We start from the raw sequence: 19,278 nt of genomic DNA on the forward strand, positions 1-19,278 counted from the left end.
CACCTGCAAAAATGTGTTTTATTAAACAGAGCTATTGTTTTTCGTGGTTTCAGAAATGAGGTTTTTTTCCCCCTAAACATACCGGTAGTTTGGTTCTAATAGAAAGAGATTGTTCTAGGAGAAACAGCACCAGTGTCCAGCCAGGCTCTTACAAACCCTCTCTGGGCTTCAGTTTCTTCTTCTATTAGCAGAATAGAATATATTATCTTAGAATATATGACCTTCCAGTTCAGGAGTATCAGATTCTGTGTTCATACTGTTTAGTTGAGCATACATGACATTTTTCTCCTTGGCAGGTAACATATTCGAGTCATTAGCTCACTTGCATTTGTTGTTTAATTAAAGGCCAGTTCCTTTTGCAATGAGTTTGCTATACGTTGCTCATAAGTCATGCGTCTAACATAGGCTGTTTATGGCGTTACATTTATTCATATTTTTCATAATGCTATTAATTTCCTTTTTCACAGAATTATGTTAGAGTTGTCGAGGTCTGGTGGGATGAATACAAAGACTACTTCTACGCCAGTCGTCCTGAATCAAAGGCATTACCATACGGGGATATATCGGAGCTGAAAAAATTTCGAGAAGATCACAACTGCAAAAGCTTCAAGTGGTTTATGGAAGAAATAGCTTATGATATCCCCTCACACTACCCTTTGCCACCCAAAAATGTGGAATGGGGAGAAGTAAGTACCAGCGGATCTTCACATCTCAAAGTGTATGTGTTTGGAGTCTGAGTTTGGGAGAAGGCAGAGAGAGGTGGAAATGTGTGAGTGAAAGAGAATTCTTGGGGAAACGTTTGGGTAAACCCCGGCTGGTAGCATCCACTGCCCTCCACCAGACAACCACAGCTGCCTGCCCAGCCTTTGCACATGTGGCTTTCTGGCCTGTCGCACGTCCCCTCCCTCCTCCAGCACCTGCCACTTCCCTGCCCTCGACAGCTAGAGCCAGTGTCAGTTATTTTTGTGGTTAGGTAGCTGTACTTTATTCGCTTCTCATTCACATGAATTATCACAATTCTGAAATCGTATCATTCTATTTTTTCTTCTGTGGTATTTTATGGAAATCTATAGGCCAGTGCCCTTAGTTGGAATGAGCCCATTCTAAGGTTGACTTCAAGACCATAAATAATTTCAAAGATGACTAAAAACTTCTCAGAAAGTATGCTCGAAACTACTTAAAGACTGGCAATACAGTCATAACCTGGCACTGTACATACCCAGATTTTCCCTGTGAACTGCAGTATTTAACATGAAACTTCTACTCTTATGTTAGAGTTTATTAAACATTAAACTGTTGCCTGCTTTTTGCTTCTTTGTTCTTTTTTTTCTTTTCTTTTCTTTTTTTTAGATCAGAGGCTTTGAAACTGCTTACTGCATCGATAGCATGGGGAGAACAAATGGAGGCTTTGTTGAACTAGGACCCTGCCACAGGATGGGAGGGAATCAGGTAAATCACCTTCCTATCACCTTACTTTTCTGTTTAAATTGGTCTGTGTTGAAAGCTGCCAGGTTTATTGATCACACGGTTTAGTTTGGTTTTCAATTTGGTAAGTTTGTTTTGATAAAGTAAAACATTCTCTGAAATATTGACAGTGTTAAAACATTCACTTAAATGATGGATACAATAGCAGCATTGGTTTTCACATAAGCAATCAGAATCTAGAATTGATGTCTACCTAATAGAAGAAATTGAAATATATTCTGGTGGGAGCATATATTTGTCACTACCCTAACTATGAAGCCTAGCTCCCAAACAACAATTTTTGCAAATATTATTTAGATTGTGAAACATTATCAGATCTGTTTCTGCTTTTCATTTTCTCACCTTGTTGGTACATAAAAATGTGTTAATGACCCATTCTGTATCTTAGAGGCTAAAGAACATAATCATTTAATAGAGGCCTTCACTAACATCAAAATAAATATAAGTCCTGTCTGTGGACTTATAGTTCCACACAGAAAAATTATAGAGAAATAAATTAGTCATCCAGTTTAATTATAGGAGTTAACTAACTTCCTCACTTCCTCCCGCCCTCCTTTTTTTTGTAGCTTTTCAGAATCAATGAGGCAAATCAACTCATGCAGTATGACCAGTGTTTGACAAAGGGGACTGATGGATCAAAAGTTATGATTACACACTGTAATCTAAATGGATTTAAGGAATGGCAGTACTTCAAGGTATTCTGCATTTTAGCGCCTGAAATAATATTATGTGCTATTTCATTTTCAGTAACACCTAGCACGTAGAATTTAGAAGAGTAAATCTTAAAACTTGCATTCACATTGGCTTGAGTTTTCCTCTCCTTTAGTCATTTGTATAGGTTTTTCCAAGCACTGAATGACTCTGTTCCATAATGAAGCATCACTTTTGTTCTGCAGTATAATATTGTCATGTAATGGGGTCACAAAGATGTCCATGAAGACCCACTGCAATTTCAGAAACACAGGAAAATTGGTGTTCTGTGAGGCAGTCATCCCCATTGTTCTTGTATCAAAATCTGATTTTTAAAATTTAAGTGAACCATTCATTAAAGTAAAATATATTTGGTTAATATTTCTTGTCGTCCAGCAGGTGGAGATAGAGACAAACTAATAAAACTTGGAAAGGAAGCCTTTCATAACTTCTTTATCATTGCTGGTTGCTAAATACAACAGGATACATGTAGCCAGTTTCTTGCTTTAAAGGTCAAATTTAGTTATTCACTTGACCATGCTGGGACGGTTTTTCTGTTCCACCTCTGAGTATTTACAGCTCTGTGGCAAGTTGAGGATTACAATGGATTTATGTATGGTCTTCAAAGCCTAAAATTTGGCTAAAATAAATCAAATTTTTATGAAACAATAAGCTGGGAAAGCTGCCTCAAATCGAAAGAACGTGGCAACTCTTAATTTTATTTACTCACCTAGTATTTGTTACCATTTCCCATCTGTGAGGCAAGCACTTGTTTGCTTTGAAGTACTGTTACGACCCAGCTTAATATTCCCTGCTGTCGTCACTTGTGGATAATTACCATAAAGTGGTAAGCATGTTATCAACTACTGATTTTTTTTCCTGTAACAAGTTAGGAAGGATAAGATTAATATAAACCCTGAAGAATAGAACATGTATTTTCACAAAGAATAATGAATAATAGCAATAAATGTAGGAGTCAGTGATAACAGTATTAGTAAATTAGTAAAAGAAGGTTAGCAGCCCAGAAACTAATGGATAAAAGCTGGGCGTGGTGGCACATGCCCATAATCCCAGCTACTTGAGAGGCTGAGGCAGGAGGATCACTTGAGCTCAGCAAGACCCAGTCTTTAAAAAAAGAAGAAGAAGAAGAAGAAGAAGTAATGGACAAAAAATGGAAAGAACATGTTTTAGATATTTTAGAGAACACAGCACTGAAAATACATTTATGTATTAGACATTCCTAAATGTGTGCTGAAGCCCAATGATGTGGTGCAGTGTGTGACGTTTCAAAAAATAGGTTAAAGTGCACTATAGTACAATGGCAGAGAAGACAAAGATGCAAAAATAAAAATAAACAAGATGCCATAGGACAGCAAAAAGGAAAATAGGAGGAATTATTTCATTGCACTAGGTCCTGAAATATAAAAAAGCTTTCCTTGGATGATAAATAAGAAAACTGAAGGCATGGCATCAAAATGCATAGGAAATTCTAAGAATCACATTTAGTCCGGTATCCCTGAATTGTGTTCCATAGGAAAGAAATTGAACTTCATTTTGTAAGTTTTGGAAAGCGATTGACATTATTTGAGGAAGGTGGTGATCAGAAACAATGGGTACTGTTAGGAAAATAATTCTGAAAACACGTAAAGTATAGACTGATGAAGCCAGGAGATCAGCTTAAGCAGCAGTTTTCAAACTTTCTGGCCTCTGGATTCCCTTTATGCTCTTAACAATTAATGAAACTTGCCCAAACAGCTTTTGTTTATGTAGGTTATCACCAACAATATTTCCAGAATTAGAAGTTAAAAGCTGAGAAATTTGTTAAATTTTTATATATTAATTCATGCAAAAGTAACTAATAATCCTATCACATTTTAATCTAAATAACATTTTTAATGAAAAATAACAATATTTTTCCATAAAAATAGTGAGAAGAATGACATTATTCTATATTTTTGCAAATCTCTTTAATGTCTGGTTTAATATAGAAGACAGCCAGATTCTCATACTGTTTCTGCCTTCATTCTGATGCAGTATATTGTTTTAGTTGATGTATATGAGAAAATCCAGCTTCACTCCAATATGTGGTTGGAAAAGAAAGGGGTAATGGAATAGCCTTTTCAGATCACTGTGGCAATTATTCTTTGGTTCTGCACAACTTAGTAAGTGGTAGCAATGTATGGTATCCTCAAGCATTGCACTTCATTATGTGGAAGTACTTTATACATATTTCCTGTTCCACCTCATAGAGTATTTTAAAAAGTATACTCAAAGGTCAAAACTAAATAAAATTAATAAGTGTTGCTACTTCATCAAGGACATCCTTAAGTGAAACCGGCATTTTCTTTTTTAACTGTGTGTGGCAGTGAAGAATCCAACTACAGGTACCAGCATAGTTTGGTGTCACTGCTTGATTCATGCTAAGGCCCCAGCGGTTTTCCTTACCGTTGGTTTTGCACCATCAGTATGAATGTCAAAATAAATAGTAAAAAGGGCGAATGGGGTCTTTGTATTATTATGAAAATAGTTTCAGCCTTACAGACCCAATGAGGACCACACTTGGAGAAGCCCCAAACTATAATTGAAGAAACCTACAACATATGATGAGAGCTAACCTAGGGCATCTGCAGTGGGGATGAGAAGGGACATAAACCAGAGATGTTGCAAATATCATTCTTCAGTGGCTGTTGTAATATGAATGAATGAGGGAAAGTACAATATTTCCTGAGGACTGGAAAACTGGTATCGTCATTAGCCAAGATAGGAACCAGAGAAGTATGTTTGGAGGGGAAGATAATGAATTTAGGTTTGTATACATTGAATTTGAGGTACCAGCAGTATATTGTGACTTAATAAAAGAACTTAGGACTACTTAGAAGACTGACAATCACAAGAAATGCAAAGTCCGAGGTATGGTTGGTATAAGCTTGTCCATTTGTTTGAATTGTCTTCTTTGGAAAGTTAGGTAGCAGCTTCTTTTAATGTCAGTGATATCAAGAGTCCAAATTTTAAAACTTCTTTTTCCTTACTCTGTTTTCCAGAACCTGCACAGATTTACTCACATTCCTTCAGGAAAGTGCTTAGATCGCTCAGAGGTCCTACATCAAGTATTCATCTCCAATTGTGACTCCAATAAAATGACTCAAAAGTGGGAAATGAATAACATTCATAGTGTTTAGAAAGAATAAAAGAAACCAATAACCTACCTACTGACAAGTAAATTTATACAGGACTGAAAACCGCCTGAAACCTGCTGCAACTATTATTATTAACTCTGTACAGCTCCGAACCCAGAACCTCCTGATCAGTTTGAAGGACATTGATAAACTGTGATTTTACAATAACATTATCATCTGCAGTTACTGTTTACAAAACTGCTTTTACCTTAAACTTTGTAGATGTTTACATCTTTTTTGTTTTGTTTTTAGATGATGTTGGTAATTTGTGCCTTTAGCTCTGTTTTATTAGAATAGAGTTAAAAGCATGTTGTCTTTTTTGGGATTACACTCAGGGGTCTGAAAGGCAGTTTGATTTTTTTTTTTTTTTTAAACACACTTGAAAAAAGGTTGGAGTAACCAGACTTTCATATATGAATTGGTAATTATCAACCTGTTGTGTCTTTATTTAATTTTACATCTTTTTGAAGCACTGCCACAGGTTATTAGCCAAGGTGGCCTTCCTTCACAGTCATGCTGCTTTTTTGAAAGGTGAATTTCAACACATTTAGTGCCTCTTTCATTTCTCAGTATATATTTCAAGAGCTTTTGATGAAATTTATAGGATGGTAATGATGGAATTGTCACCTGTATGGGTAATACTTTTACTACTCAGAAATGAATTTATGTGCTGCCGTTTGCTATGAAGTTGAATGTTGTTTAGCTTAAAAAAGAAATAATATGGAACATCCCAAGGCTATTCCAGAGGGTTTGAAGTTGTGTGGCATTATCTTCCTTACCTGCTGGCATTCCCAGTGCCCTCTGTCCATGCCAACACACCTAGGATTGCAAAGGAGTCTTCTAACTAGAGAAACTGTCCACTAACATTTGGGATTTACTTTTCTTCAGTATCTGTCACTATAGAAAACTATAAATAATTCTCAATTTTGAAACTTGAAAGGGGAGTAACAAAAAACGACAAAACACCACTATAAACATGTCAAAGGTTCATTCTGACTGAAGAATTTCCAAGCCCTTATTAGATTAAGCCTTATAAAATTCCTGTGCATTGTAACCTAGCTGTGCAACCTATGAATCCAAGAGTGAATTGATGTTTCATTTTTATCTTCATCCAAATGAAATTCCCTGCATGTTTTTAAAATTTAAAAAAAAAGTCTAAGAATATAGTTCATTAACAAATGTTTAAATACTTAATGTTAGATTGGGTGTTAGTTCCCTAGTGTTTCTTAATTTCTTTTTAGGAATCATATTTTTATTAGTACTTTTCCTGTGAAAAGATTTATTTGGATTTAAACATTTATTAAGATAGTACCTACTATAGGAGAACCAAATACTACAAATGGTTAATTAGATTTTAATTTCTAAATAAATATCTTTTATCATCCAAAAGATTAAAATGCCTAAATTGAGTGCTTAATAAAACAATGTGATAAGGTGGGGAATGGCAAGTAAATTAAGCATTATTGATCTTGCAATCATGATGTCATTACAATGAAAGGAATTCACAAACTACTGCCAGAGGGAAATATATATATTTTTTAATTTAAGAGGGAAATGTTTTTAATTAAAGCTTAAAAAAGAAAAAACTTACATTTATGTAACAGAAAAGCCTACAAATTTGTTTCTTCCAAGCTTAGCTCTTAAATTTGGAGAGTCAAAATTAAACATCCTCAACAGAGTTTTATTTATAATTTCGAATTGTCAATTTGTATTTTGCTACTGATGTGTGACCAACCATTTTAACTTTCCTCTCTAAAGATGTTTAAAAGGAATACATTTATATGCTTATGTAATTGCAAAATAAATCAACCATAAAAAAGAAACTAAGAGAGAATTGATACTTTACTTGTGTGTTTGCAAGCAGGCTCCATTTTGCAAGTTGAGTAGATTATAATCTTGTTAACTATGCATAGGCCCAAGAAAGGTGGCAATGAACTGTGCATGTAAATTTTAAATGGGTATTTTGTGCAATTCATTAAGATACTCTATGAATATGATTCTATGTACTGAAATCAGAAACCTTACCAAACAAGAAACATCAGAAGCTGCTGCCATGATGACTATTTTCTACGGTAGGCTGCTTTGGAAATAATTCCCATATCCTTGCTTTGTAAGTTGATAATATCACTATGCATTTCTACACATTTTATAAATTTGATTTATGCAGATTTTGATACACTGTACGTTTCTGTAGAAATTGTATAAATATTCAAAATTTTATTAGGGTAAATTTGAGAAGTTTATGTATATCTTAATCTGGGTTGCTTGTTTTTTAGGTGAGAAAAAATAAAATATTGTATTTTAATCCTTGAGTTTTTTCATTACTTGTAATTATTTCTAAATTTAAACACTGCACATTTGAAAGAATTACTTGATTTTATTGTTTACAAGATACACTTAATAGCTAAAATATTATAAACCATAGTTGAGTATGTATATGCTGGAGTGTTAGAATTCTGTTACACATGCTTAGAATACTCAGATCTTACATATCTGTAGGAAGGAAACATAGTTTATCTTTACCTGTTTGCCTATGTATAGGAATTTTTTAAAGTCACCTATCCAATTATTAAAAAATAACCCTAGCAACATATATCTTTCTTAGCAGTGGATTATACTATGTAATTTCCTACTAGAAGCAAAAATATCTTTAAATCAAAATTCTTTACAACCTGACAGAATAAGTGAGTAGAGAGAAGAGAAATGAAATTAGACATAGTCCATAGGACCTGTGGTACAAAACACAACATGTCAAGAGAAGATGTGACTGCTAACAGATTCAAGTAAGTGGCTGTGTTGAGTTGTCTCAACTGACTTAATGTCATGTCTCCCAATGCTTAAGTGCTGTAGAGGTAGGCTAAGAAAATTGAAAGTGACAGCACCAGACTAAATAGGGGCTCACTTATTTCTTAAGATAGTCTCTTACAGGGATCTTGAAATATATTTCATTTCTGGACAGAATGTAATTGAAAAGAAAAAACACTCCATATATAATTCAATGGAAAACATGGCAGGTACCTAACAAGACCAGAGCCAGATATCTAGTAGGCCAATAGTTTAGATATATGCAAATTATTCCATGTGAGAGCCACCAAAAAGTATTAAGCACTATGAAAATGTATACTATTCATTAGAAACAATCTGCTGTAAGAAATTGGACAGAAGAGAGAATTGTTTTGGAGGACCACTATACCTGGAACTTGAGATGAAAAAGACGCTCTCTTTAGAGCCTCTTTAGATCCAACAATTGCTTTCTAATTCTGATTTTTAAGGTTATAAAATGCTCATAATAGAGCATGGGTAGATTTGTTTTCTGAATGAATCGGGCCTCAGGCCTATATCTGAGCAGAGGTAGATGGAGGGCTCCTTAATTTTCGTAATAGAATATTAAAATCTGCTCATCTGAATGGCAGTATATACAGTATGGTGGACTCTGAAGTCTGTAGTCGAATCCCTGTTCCACTATAAATTATCTGTATGACCTTGGGTATGAATTATTTAACCTCTTATACCTCAGTTTCCTCATTTGTAGAATGGGGGAAATAATAGTGCCTATTTTATAGGGCTGTCATTAGGATTTAAACAGTTAACATATCTAAAGTGCTTAGAATAGTTCCTGGCACATAGTCAAGGTAATATAAATGTTAACTATTATTCAAGTTTCAAAGTCTTAAAATCTGTCTTTAATCAGAAGAGTAAGACAGCTATGTTGCAGACCTCCATAAATACTATGTGTGTGTGCATGTGTTTCATATATCAGATATCATTCCCCCCCCAACTTTACAAGTGAAGAAATGAAGACCAGAAGTTAAAGAAACTGGGGGTGAAATGATTACCTTAAGGGAAAAAATTATCTCCACCTCATGCCAATCACATACCCTGTGTAGAATGTAGTTTTCAGTTCAATTCTTGGATAGAACTAAGCGCATCTTGAAGAATATCTCAGATAGTGCATCCTTTAAATTATCTTTAAATTTCTCTTGGAGCAAATAAACTCCAGCTATATTAAGGATTAAAAGCCCAAAACAAAACTAGAACTTCTAGTAGAAAATAGAGATGAATAGACTTATACTTCTGGCTATGACGTAGTAATTGGTATTGGACTTATCCTATCCTAAACTATAAAACGACAAAATATATGAAGCAACTGTTTTCAGGAATTGGGTAACAGCCAAAGCAGACTGATATTTAAAAGAAGGGAAATACACGGGTAAACCTCAGGTTCACCATGTCTGTTTTTTGGGGATAATGTTCCCGACTATGATACAAGGAGTAGAGCTGAGTGGTGATATCACTGAGCTGAGGAGGCAGAGAGGGAGTTTGGGGCTTCTAAAACAGCTGGAATTTACAAGGCAGGTTAGTGGAGGGGAGTGCACTTGAGTACCAGATCTATACAGCAATTTTTATAGCACTACCATTTGCAATAGCACACACCCTGGCAACAACCTTAAATGCCCATCAACAGAAGAATGAATGAATTGTGATATGAATGAACTAGTTATAAACGTTTCAGTAATATAGGGTTAAGTGAAAAAGACAATTTCCAAAAGACTTTACTCAGAACCTTTTATAAATATCAAAAGCAACTAAAAGTAAATATACGTCAAGTTGCACTTTTATACAGGAGAGGTTAAATAACTTGTCCAAGTCCACAAATTCAGTATTGGGGTCAAAGACAATCAACTCCAGTACTCAATATGCCTAGAACCCTGTGGGATGAATTTACATTTGGTGCTAGGAAAAACTCTCCTAAAAACATGTGTTTCCCATGTTAACTTAATTTTCTTCTCCACCTAGACTGTCAAGAATCTCAGAACTGAATCTGATACTCTATCAGCACCTGTATCAACTCATATACCTTGGTATGTATATGCTTTTAGCTAATATTTATTGAGCATTTACTATTTCTTGCCAATAGGATAAATGTATTACCTCACTTAATCCTCAAAAAAATTTCAAATTTTACAGATGAGAAAACAGAGGTTATAAGTTGTCTGGTATGACCAAACCAGTAAGAAAAACAGAGCCTTATTCAAACTGATTCACCACCTCACTTTTAATTTTTCATAATCTTGTTTTTTCCCTTTGTATTTTTACGTTTTTTGTTTTTTTTTTTTGCATAAACTATGTAATTTTTTGGAAAAATGTGAAGAACTAAATTATATAAGTGTGAATGAGTTTTACTATCTCTTACCTGCCCTAGGACAATGTCCAAGTTGGTTGCCATTTCTTTCTAAAGAAAGGAGACTGGACTAAATGATATGAAGGCCATTTCCAGTTCTGAAATGTAAGCTACATACTGCTTAAAAGTTATTTTTCTTTCCTTTAAATGTGACAGTCTAGTTGTGCTCCTAAGTCACTATTCTATAGATGTAGTAACACCTAGGATGAGCCTCGTTAAAAGAAGTCTGCATTGTTAAATTCTGAAGAATAAAGGCCCAGTAACACAATGAAGTTCCATTGAAACTTCTGCTAGATCTTTTTGTAGTTCATAAGCATGATTGGGTTTTCATGCACATGCGTGAGATGTGCCTCCATCAATCTTTGTTAAGACCTCGGCACATAACCCATCTGACATGAAGAAGAAAAAAAAGAAACCTGTCTATATTTACCTTTACTGCAGGATAAAAAGCTGAATTTCTTATCAGGGCAAGAAGGGTTTCTTAATTATAAAAACAATGCTTAGCTATAAGGTTTACATAAACTTTATCAACAGACCTGATTCAAGTAAATTTACTATTAATAATCTTTTATTTACCTACACAATTTTTATAGATGTGGCAAACTGATGACATTTGGGCAGAATCTCTACCATAAACATTTGTTCTTTGACCTGAAATTTTGAATTCACTGCCAATGCTGTATTTAAAATTCAGATTTCACAATTTTTTAAATATAGATTTCTGGTTCCACTTGAAAATTTGGGAGATCTGAGAATCCTACACTTCCATCGAGTAACAGGACTAAGCTGTTCCCTTTATCCCGAGTATTTGTATGTTTATCAATATACATAGAACACTATGTTTTTGGCACTAAGGGTACAAGAGTATACAAAAACAAATTTCACCGCCCTCACATTTTTTTTTTTTTTGAGACAGGATCTTCCTGTTGCCCAGGCTGGAGTGCAGTGGTGTCATCATAGCTCACTGCAGCCTCAAACTCCTGGGGAGCTTACTTTCCCATATGCTCCTTCACTTCACCACAACCAGCCCTTTTCCCTGTCTAGTCTCTATAGGTCTCTGCATTTCCTAATGTCAATAAATATCCTAAAAATGTCAATAGTCTCTTAGTAAGAGTATCATGAAGAACTAATCCTCAAATACCTATTTCTAGAAAGGTATGGAGTTCCATTTTTAAAGGACTAAATCTTATGCAATGGCTAACAGCCCCTTTAGCTTTCTTCTTGCTATTCTCCAAGAAATAAAATCACTACTGCTTTGTAAAACATTTTTAGTGATATATGTAGCAAATAAAAGTCAGGTTTAAGATGTTGTACTATTCTCAGACAAGCTTATGATTTACTGTTTAAAGTAAACAATGCTGTGAAAAGGCTAAATACTTACCAAAATGCATACTGTCATCTATTGGCCAAGTTTGCAGTGAGTGCTTTGCTACCTAAGGGACTTTAGGATCTTCTAACCCATCCCTGCTTTTATAGATGAAAAAACAAAAGTAGTGACTGATACTAGGAAAGAAATTTGAGCCCCCACCTTAGTTTTTGCACCAAAATAAATTCCAGAAGGATCAAAGATTTAATTAAATTTTTTAAAAAAGAAACCAAAGTACAATTGTTTATATGGTCTTTCAGTTTTATAATCTTTGAGTGGGAAAGGCCTCCCAAAAAAACGTACCAGGGAAAGAACTGATAAATTTGCCTACATAAAAATAAGAAACCTCTGCACAAAAAAAGCATCATAAAGTCAAAAGACAAATGACAGAGAAAAATATTTACATGTCACAAAGGGTCATTTTCCTTAATACACATGAATTATTAATAAACAGACCAATGAGAAAAGACCACAGGAAAGAACACAAATGGCTCTTAAACATAAAAAATAACTAAACTCCTAATAGGAAAAACAATTTACATATATATCAGAATTAACAAAGACTAAGTTTGAGAACTACTATGTTGCTGAGATGAGGAAACAGGAACTACAAAACCTGCATTGCTGTGGAGCATTAGTCCAACTTCTGTTGACAGCAATTTTAGCAGAACAAGAGCAAGTTTTTGGTATATATTAATTACAAGTTTTAGCTATTTTAACTAGCAAATTTTTAAATGTGCATGCCCGTTGGCCCAGGTACTCCACTTACAGGACTTTTTTCATGTGTGACATCACATACAAGGATATTCACACCAACATTTTTCTTTAAGGAAAAAAATGCATACATAATTATCCTTAGGGAACTGGTTAAATTATGATCTATTCAATGGGATACTATACAGGTAACTAAAAGAATGCGACAGCTGTTGTATTGAGATCTCCAAAATGATGAGATTAAGGAGAAAAATATACTTGTATATATTAATAGTAAGCTTTCACGTGTGTAATACCAATAAGCACACACACATTATGATTACGTCTTTCTTGAAGGATAAATGATTGCATTGTTCAGGTTGCCCCCTGAGAGAACAAGGTATCCAGGAATCAATAAAAAACACAAACTATCCACTACATATTCTTTAAAAAGGTTTTCACACACACCTCCTAATAGTGGCTGATCTGGGATAGGACTTAATTCTTACCTTCATTTCAGTGTTTTCCAACATATTCACTCCTTGAAGTCACCAAGTCTTGATTATTGAGAATTTCCTGGTTTAGTCTTTCAAGATTTGGAATTTTGATCCACTCTTACAGAATATCAAACATGAGCCAGGCAGGACCCATCTCAAATCCTGAGGTTATTCTGGAGCAGCTCTTGATTAAAAGAATGAGTTGTTCTTAGCTTAGAAACTTAAGATATAGAGAACAGAATGAAGGAAGTCACAAAGACTCTCAAAAAGAAAGGTGATAAGGAACCCACAGGTCTGCCTCTTGGGTCTAATTTATGTACTTAGAAATTCTTAAGGTAACAGACTATTACTCTATTTCAATTTTAGAAACTCTTATTTAACATCTCTTCTGTGCACTGGGTACCATTTCAAAATACTTTAACATTCTTATCATTAAAACACTGTGAAGACTCTCCAGTCTGGCTGTCAGAACACGAGACTCTTGAAACACCATGAAGTAGCTATTGACCCCATGGGAGAATTAACCTCAGAGGTAAAGTTCATACTGCTAGCATTTATTTGGTAGAGCTAAGGGGCTGGGATCCTGACCTAGATATGTCTCTAATATACCTTACCCCAATGTTTCAGAGTATTAAGTCATTTAACACTAGAAAACACTGAAAATTAGTTTTCATTTTGTGATCAGTGAAAATCCCAAGTTTGAATGTAGAGATTTCTTATTTTTTATATAGGCAAACTTAACAGTTCTTTCATGGCTTTGGGAGGCCTATCCCAATCAAAGTTTGGGATTACATTAATAGAGGGAAATCATAAAGATGTCAAAGACTTTACTTGAGTCCATTTGCTCTGGTAATTATGCTAATACTTCTGAATTCTATTGAACAAAACTTTGGTTAATATTTCCTGTTTAAGAAATAAAATCATCCTTTTCAAATATGACATAAGTGACAACCAAAACTTCCATTGTTGGGTAATATTGACTTCTATTTTAAAACCTGGTATGTAACTAAGATTGTTTGTCAAGTTTAACTATAAAATTGTCAACAAATAGGTTGCTTCTATACGCAGTTAGCCAACAGATTGCCAAGTTTCACTAATAACCTAATAATTATTTCTAATAGTTTTAGCAACTTCTTCCTCAACCAAGCATTCCTTAATAACTGCCCTCCCCTGTAAATACAAACCCTAGTGAAATTCAGTTAAATTAGTCATAAGATATCATAACCATCTCAAATGCTTTCTTAGGCTATACAGAATTTCAAAGCTTAAGACCAATCTGATTTTTAAAAGATATACAGCAATCTTCCCTTGCTGTAGTTTCACTTTCTGTGGTTTTAGTTACCAGCAGTACAGTAAAAATATTTTGAGACCACATTCACGTATTACAGTATATTGCTACAACTGTTCTATTTTATTTTTGTTAATCTCTTACTGTGCTTGATTTATAAATTAAACTTTATCACAGCTATGCACATATAAGAAAAAACAGTACATATAGTTTGGTACTAAGGGCGGTTTCAGGCATCCACTGGGGGTCTTATAACCCACAGACAAGGGGTGACTAATTCAAAATCTACTCTGGTATTCTTGAACTAGTTCAACTTAAAAGAAAATTTAAACTTGTTGGTGATTCTTCTTTAAAGTTCATGTGCTTTTAGGTACGGATTCACATCCTTGTCCTTCTTAAAGAGAAATTTCCCCCAAAAACAAAGTGTTAGGTTAAAAAGAAAACACCAAAACCCTGAGGAACAAGTTAGCTAATGAACAAACAGAAGAAATATCAAGAAAACTTAAAATCCTTCTGTAGAACTACATAGATTGATTTTTAAAGTTCACTGAATTCCAGATTGATTTTTAAAGAACACGCTGGAATATAGGCATGTTTGGTTTTCTTTTTAAGCCTCAAAACACTTTTTAAATCAACTGTGTCTAAGAACTACAGGCAGAAACATAAAAAAGTTGACACTGCTCCAGTCCTTGTTTTTTGTTTTAAAGTGAAAGTTAATTTAGCATATTAAGAAAAAGACAATAGAAATAATATACATAATTTTATTACAAAATTTTTTTTAAAAAACAAAATGCAACATCCTAAAAAACCCAAAATTTACTATTGATACTAATTCCTATCAGTTTGCTGTGCTACCATACACAAGTCAAGAAATTAAAGAAACCATTAAATATTTAGGAACATTCAACAATCAGAAGCTTTAAAATCTAACTGTATGTAGTAGCCCCTCAAAAAGCTACAACCTGTATTTTTTGTAAAAGTATTTTCTCTACAAAGAATCTTATCAGCTATACAAAAAATCTGTACAGTTTTTATACTGAGCTAATATTGAGCTGCACTTGAATTCACATTCTTAGCAAAACAATTGCCTGAGCATACACACACACTTCATACGCATCATTACAGGATAGCCATTTATTCTTCATCTTCCTCCTCCTCATCATCGTCCTCGTCTTCTTCCTCCTCTTCCTCTTCTTCCTCATCTTCTGGTTCATTCTTCTTCTTTGAGCCTGTTGGCCTGCCAGGGCCCTTCTTTCCTGCTTCACTTTTGCCCTTGGCACGGTATGCAGCAATATCCTGAAATATTGTCAAAAAAATAAAAATCAGCATCCGGTATCATTACTCAACTGTGAAAACCACTTTGCTGTAAACAATCTAAGATTATTGACCAATAACCCTAACTACTGTCTAAAAAGGTAATCAGTTTTAAGAGTATTTGTTCCCTCTAGGCTTTAAAAAGTTTATGATGTAAACTTTCAGGAGTAACATTAGATCAGTTATCAGTACTTTCACTAACTTCCCTTTACCTCACAGGTAGTCAGTCCCCCCCCCACCACTTCACATTTTAGACACAATTCTACATATTTGGCGCTCCATTTTTAAAAAACAGACTTACAATAACTATAGTAACTACAAATGAGTCTACACGCAAGAATCTACCAGTGCTACAAACTCTGGTTTCCATCAAAAGAAAAGGTTTCAATTACGCTGTGTTGCCTTCAGTGTACAATTTTCATTAGACCCTTTCACAACATAACTGACAACCATTAATATAAGATTAACTAAATTTCCCAACTTTCTACATTTCATACCTATTTCCAACATGCTTCTTTAGAAAATATCCACTTAATTTTAATCTCAGCTTTTAAAACGGAAAAGGACAATGTACCTTTTCATATTTCTCCTTTAGCTTAGCTGCCTTCTGTTCATATGGCTGTTTATCTTTGGCTGACTGTTCAGACCACATTTCACCCAGTTTTTTTGCAGTATCCCCAATGGATAGGCCTGGGTGTTCATTTTTGATCTTTGGGCGATGTTCAGAGCAAAACAGGAAGAAGGCAGATCTAAAAGGAAACAGCAGAGTTAATAAACTGAAGGAAAAAATTCAAGGGGCAATTTGGTTGATGAAGAAAAAAAAAAACCTACGGTGGCCTTTTAGGAGCATTGGGATCCTTTTTCTTTCCTTTCTTATCACCTTTGGGAGGAACATAATTTTTCATCTCCCTGTCATAGCGAGCTTTGTCACTTTTCGCCATATCTTCAAACTTCGACTTTTCCTTTGCAGACATGGTCTGTGGGCATAAAATAATCAGAAGAAATACAGCAAACTTGTAAGTTATACAAATCCAAACACCAAGATCCTCCTTAAGGACCACATTTCCCTTAGTTAACAGCTTATGCAGTCTTAAGCAAAAACCTAAAATAGTCTACTTAAATCTCTTAAGAAATTTGGGTAAGTCATCAACAAAGTTTAAACTCACAAGTTAGCTGCCCGCTTAAGGCCCCAGCCAAGAGCACACCTGAGAACCCTTGGCTCTACCCGCATTCCGGTCTCACCTTCCATCTCTCCGAACATTTCTTGGAGAATTCGGCGAAATTCACGGAAGAGTCCGGGTGTTTCTTCTTGTGCTCTTCCCGGCAGGTCTGCACGAAGAAGGCGTAGGAGGACATTTTGCCCCTCGGCTTGTTGGGGTCTCCTTTGCCCATGGTGGCAGAACGGCGTCTACCTGGCGGGGAGAGAGCCGGACCGTCGGCGCGGAGCCCGCGACTGCCAGGGCGGGCACCCGCGGGGCGCAGCTTCCCGCCCAAACCCGCGCCCGCCCCGCCCGCGCCGCCGCCGCCGCCCAGGCCGCCCGCGCGGTCGCCGCCCCCCGGCCGGCCCGGCCCGCACCGCCGCGGCCGAGCACCCCGCACGCGGGCTCCGCAAGTTTCTCCCGGGGCCCGAGACGCCGCGGCCGGGGACGCCGCGTGCGCCCTCGAAACCCGCTCCCTGACAGAAATGCCCCCCGGCTTCCATGTCGCGAGCCGCACTCGGAGACTAAGCTAATCGCCTCGCGACCGACATTCAAAAAACTCCTGGAACCGGGCCCGGCGAGCTTCCCGCCTTCCGCCCGCCCCCCACAGCCCCGGCCCTCGCCAGCCCGCACCCCAACTCCGCTCGCCGCCCGCCGGGCCGAGCCCCGAAAGCGGAGACCGCGGAGGGGGCTCTGAGGGAAGGGGGACAGCAAGCCCACGAGCCCGAGGGTTCGGAGGGGATTCTTGCCTGCTCGAGCTTCTCCTCAGAGTCCCGCACAGCAGCCGGAGACCACAGGGACGCTCCCTCCCCGAGCTCCGGCGAGAACTGGTTTATCTCTAACGCAATCCTCAGCCTCTTGTTTTGCAGAGTTCTCCGCGCCACGGTAACTTGACGAGCCGGCCACAGGCCACACCCCCACCTCTTTGATTGGTTCCGAGGAGTATTCAAACCTGAAGAGTCCCCGCCCCCTCACCATGGAGGCTTACGATTGGTCGGTGTCTCGCTGGGCTCGGCCCTCCAGCCCCAGCCTAGCAGGTTCGGTGGGTCGCCCAGGTCGTTAACTCCCAGACCCGTTAGAACCGGTCAGGAGAGGAATGTACTGCTCGATCCTGATTGGCGGCAGGAAAAAGGTTTGAAAAATGGCGGGCCTCACGCTGACTGGCTAGGGCCGTAGACGGTGGGAGTGGTTGGCTCCAGGGGGAAAGTCCCGCCAGATTTAAAAATACGGAGTCGGGGAGCTGGGGGGTTGTTCTCCCGGGCTGGGCTACCGCGGCGGCTCGGTTTGCGGGCGGTAAGGTAACCGAGAAGCCTGCCCTGACTCCATCCGACCGCTGTTAGGCCTGTCTCTCCTCCGCGCCAGCTCGGCCCGCAGCGCTGGCTCCTGGGAGCTGTAGTCGCTGCGCTGAGGCCCTGCGGGGTCTCCCCGCGCCGTCCGGAGAATAATACCTGGTGCGGGGAGACTGAGAAATTTGCTTGGCGGAGCGAGTGCCCAGCTCCCCCTCTTGTCGCTGAGGCTGGCTGAGGACCTGAGGGAGACGAGGCCCGGGGCCTCGGAAAGGGGCGGAGGCAGCGGTTCCCGCCTCTCGTGAGGTGCTACAAAACCGTCTTAAAGCGGGACCCTTCCCGCCCGGGGAGTTTAACTCGGGATCCCTCCTCCCTTCCCTCTTTGTCTCGGATGCCAAATGCTGGGAGGTAAACAAGGGAGCCCTTGGGTCCCGAAGGGGCGGCGGCGGCCTCTCCCCAGCCCCGCCCCCCAGCGGAGTCGGGAATTCCAGGCCCGGAGCGCCGGGGACCCCACACCCCGGCCGGGCGCTGCGCGGGAGCCCCGGGCCCTGGCGGCTGCCTGCCTCTGGCTGGCTTAGCCTTCGCCTGGGTATTCACGGTCCCTTCCCTCCAACGTGATAGTTTTTAAGGATTGAGGATCCCACGAAAGCAACAGATGCTCCCCATCCCACCCCCAGTTGCATATGTTGGCCAAACTGCCTACAGCCACATTTTACAGCGTTTAGAACCTGTTTTAAAATCTAGTGAGAGCGCACCAAAGCTACCTTACCTTACAGCTTACCAGCTTCACATGCTGCTTGTTCCAAGGTAGGAGGATTTTAACTGACATATTAGTATGCTATTTCTGTGTTGTATTTAGTTTTAAGGGGTTTTCCCCACCTTATTATTGGCCTATAGGTTGCACTGACTGTTTCGACAGATTTTAAGTATTCCGTCTTAATTTTTCAGTAAGTTTGCTGGCCTTTGTTAGACTATGCTCCTGTTTGGTTTGTATGTGATAATCATACTCAATAGTACTTAAGAACCAACAGTTCTTTATCTAGATTTATTAATAAAAACGAGATTTTAAAAAATGTATTTTCCTTAGAAATGGGTAGTAGTT

General features: G+C 37.8%; 2 protein-coding genes and 1 non-coding gene across 7 annotated transcripts in view; 2 read left to right on the forward strand and 1 right to left on the reverse strand.

Moving 5' to 3' along the window:
• The window catches only part of GALNT7 (polypeptide N-acetylgalactosaminyltransferase 7), a 128,342-nt gene extending 122,988 nt beyond the window's left edge, over window positions 1-5,354 (forward strand). For 3 of the 4 annotated variants that reach the window (XM_069493337.1, XM_069493336.1, XM_069493339.1), the window contains 4 exons: window positions 468-686; window positions 1,351-1,449; window positions 2,052-2,180; window positions 5,217-5,354. In XM_069493337.1, the coding sequence (XP_069349438.1) occupies window positions 468-686; window positions 1,351-1,449; window positions 2,052-2,180; window positions 5,217-5,354 (585 nt within the window). The remainder of the gene's footprint in view (window positions 1-467; window positions 687-1,350; window positions 1,450-2,051; window positions 2,181-5,216) is intronic. The other variant, XM_069493338.1, reaches the window with a different exon arrangement.
• Window positions 5,355-10,827: 5,473 nt separating this feature from the next.
• LOC138399257 (small nucleolar RNA U13) lies at window positions 10,828-10,928 on the forward strand. Its single transcript, XR_011236145.1, has one exon. It is a non-coding gene; the product is annotated as a small nucleolar RNA U13 (small nucleolar RNA).
• Window positions 10,929-14,829: 3,901 nt separating this feature from the next.
• Window positions 14,830-17,724, reverse strand: HMGB2 (high mobility group box 2). 2 transcript variants are annotated; one of them, XM_069493180.1, is made up of 5 exons: window positions 17,615-17,724; window positions 16,934-17,103; window positions 16,523-16,668; window positions 16,266-16,440; window positions 14,830-15,673 (listed from the first exon to the last, which is right to left on the reverse strand). In XM_069493180.1, the coding sequence occupies exons 2-5, from the start codon at window positions 17,081-17,083 to the stop codon at window positions 15,512-15,514; spliced, it is 633 nt and encodes a 210-aa protein (XP_069349281.1). In that variant the 5' UTR covers window positions 17,084-17,103; window positions 17,615-17,724; the 3' UTR covers window positions 14,830-15,511. The 2 variants fall into 2 exon arrangements, with proteins under 2 accessions (XP_069349281.1, XP_069349280.1); XM_069493179.1 differs by having other exon boundaries at window positions 15,193-15,673; window positions 17,640-17,722.
• Between the last annotated feature and the right edge of the window lie 1,554 nt (window positions 17,725-19,278).

Source organism: Eulemur rufifrons, chromosome 18, assembly GCF_041146395.1.
Source record: "Eulemur rufifrons isolate Redbay chromosome 18, OSU_ERuf_1, whole genome shotgun sequence".
Classification (NCBI taxonomy): domain Eukaryota; kingdom Metazoa; phylum Chordata; class Mammalia; order Primates; family Lemuridae; genus Eulemur; species Eulemur rufifrons.

Excerpts from the sequence above, each read along its gene's own strand:
- HMGB2 (XM_069493180.1), bottom strand. The coding sequence starts at position 17,083 with ATGGGCAAAGGAGACCCCAACAAGCCGAGGGGCAAAATGTCCTCCTAC. Across the intron at positions 16,669-16,933 it reads AATGTTCGGAGAGATGGAAG|ACCATGTCTGCAAAGGAAAA; the intron begins GTGAGACCGGAA and ends TTATGCCCACAG. Across the intron at positions 16,441-16,522 it reads AATGCTCCTAAAAGGCCACC|ATCTGCCTTCTTCCTGTTTT; the intron begins GTAGGTTTTTTT and ends GTTTCCTTTTAG.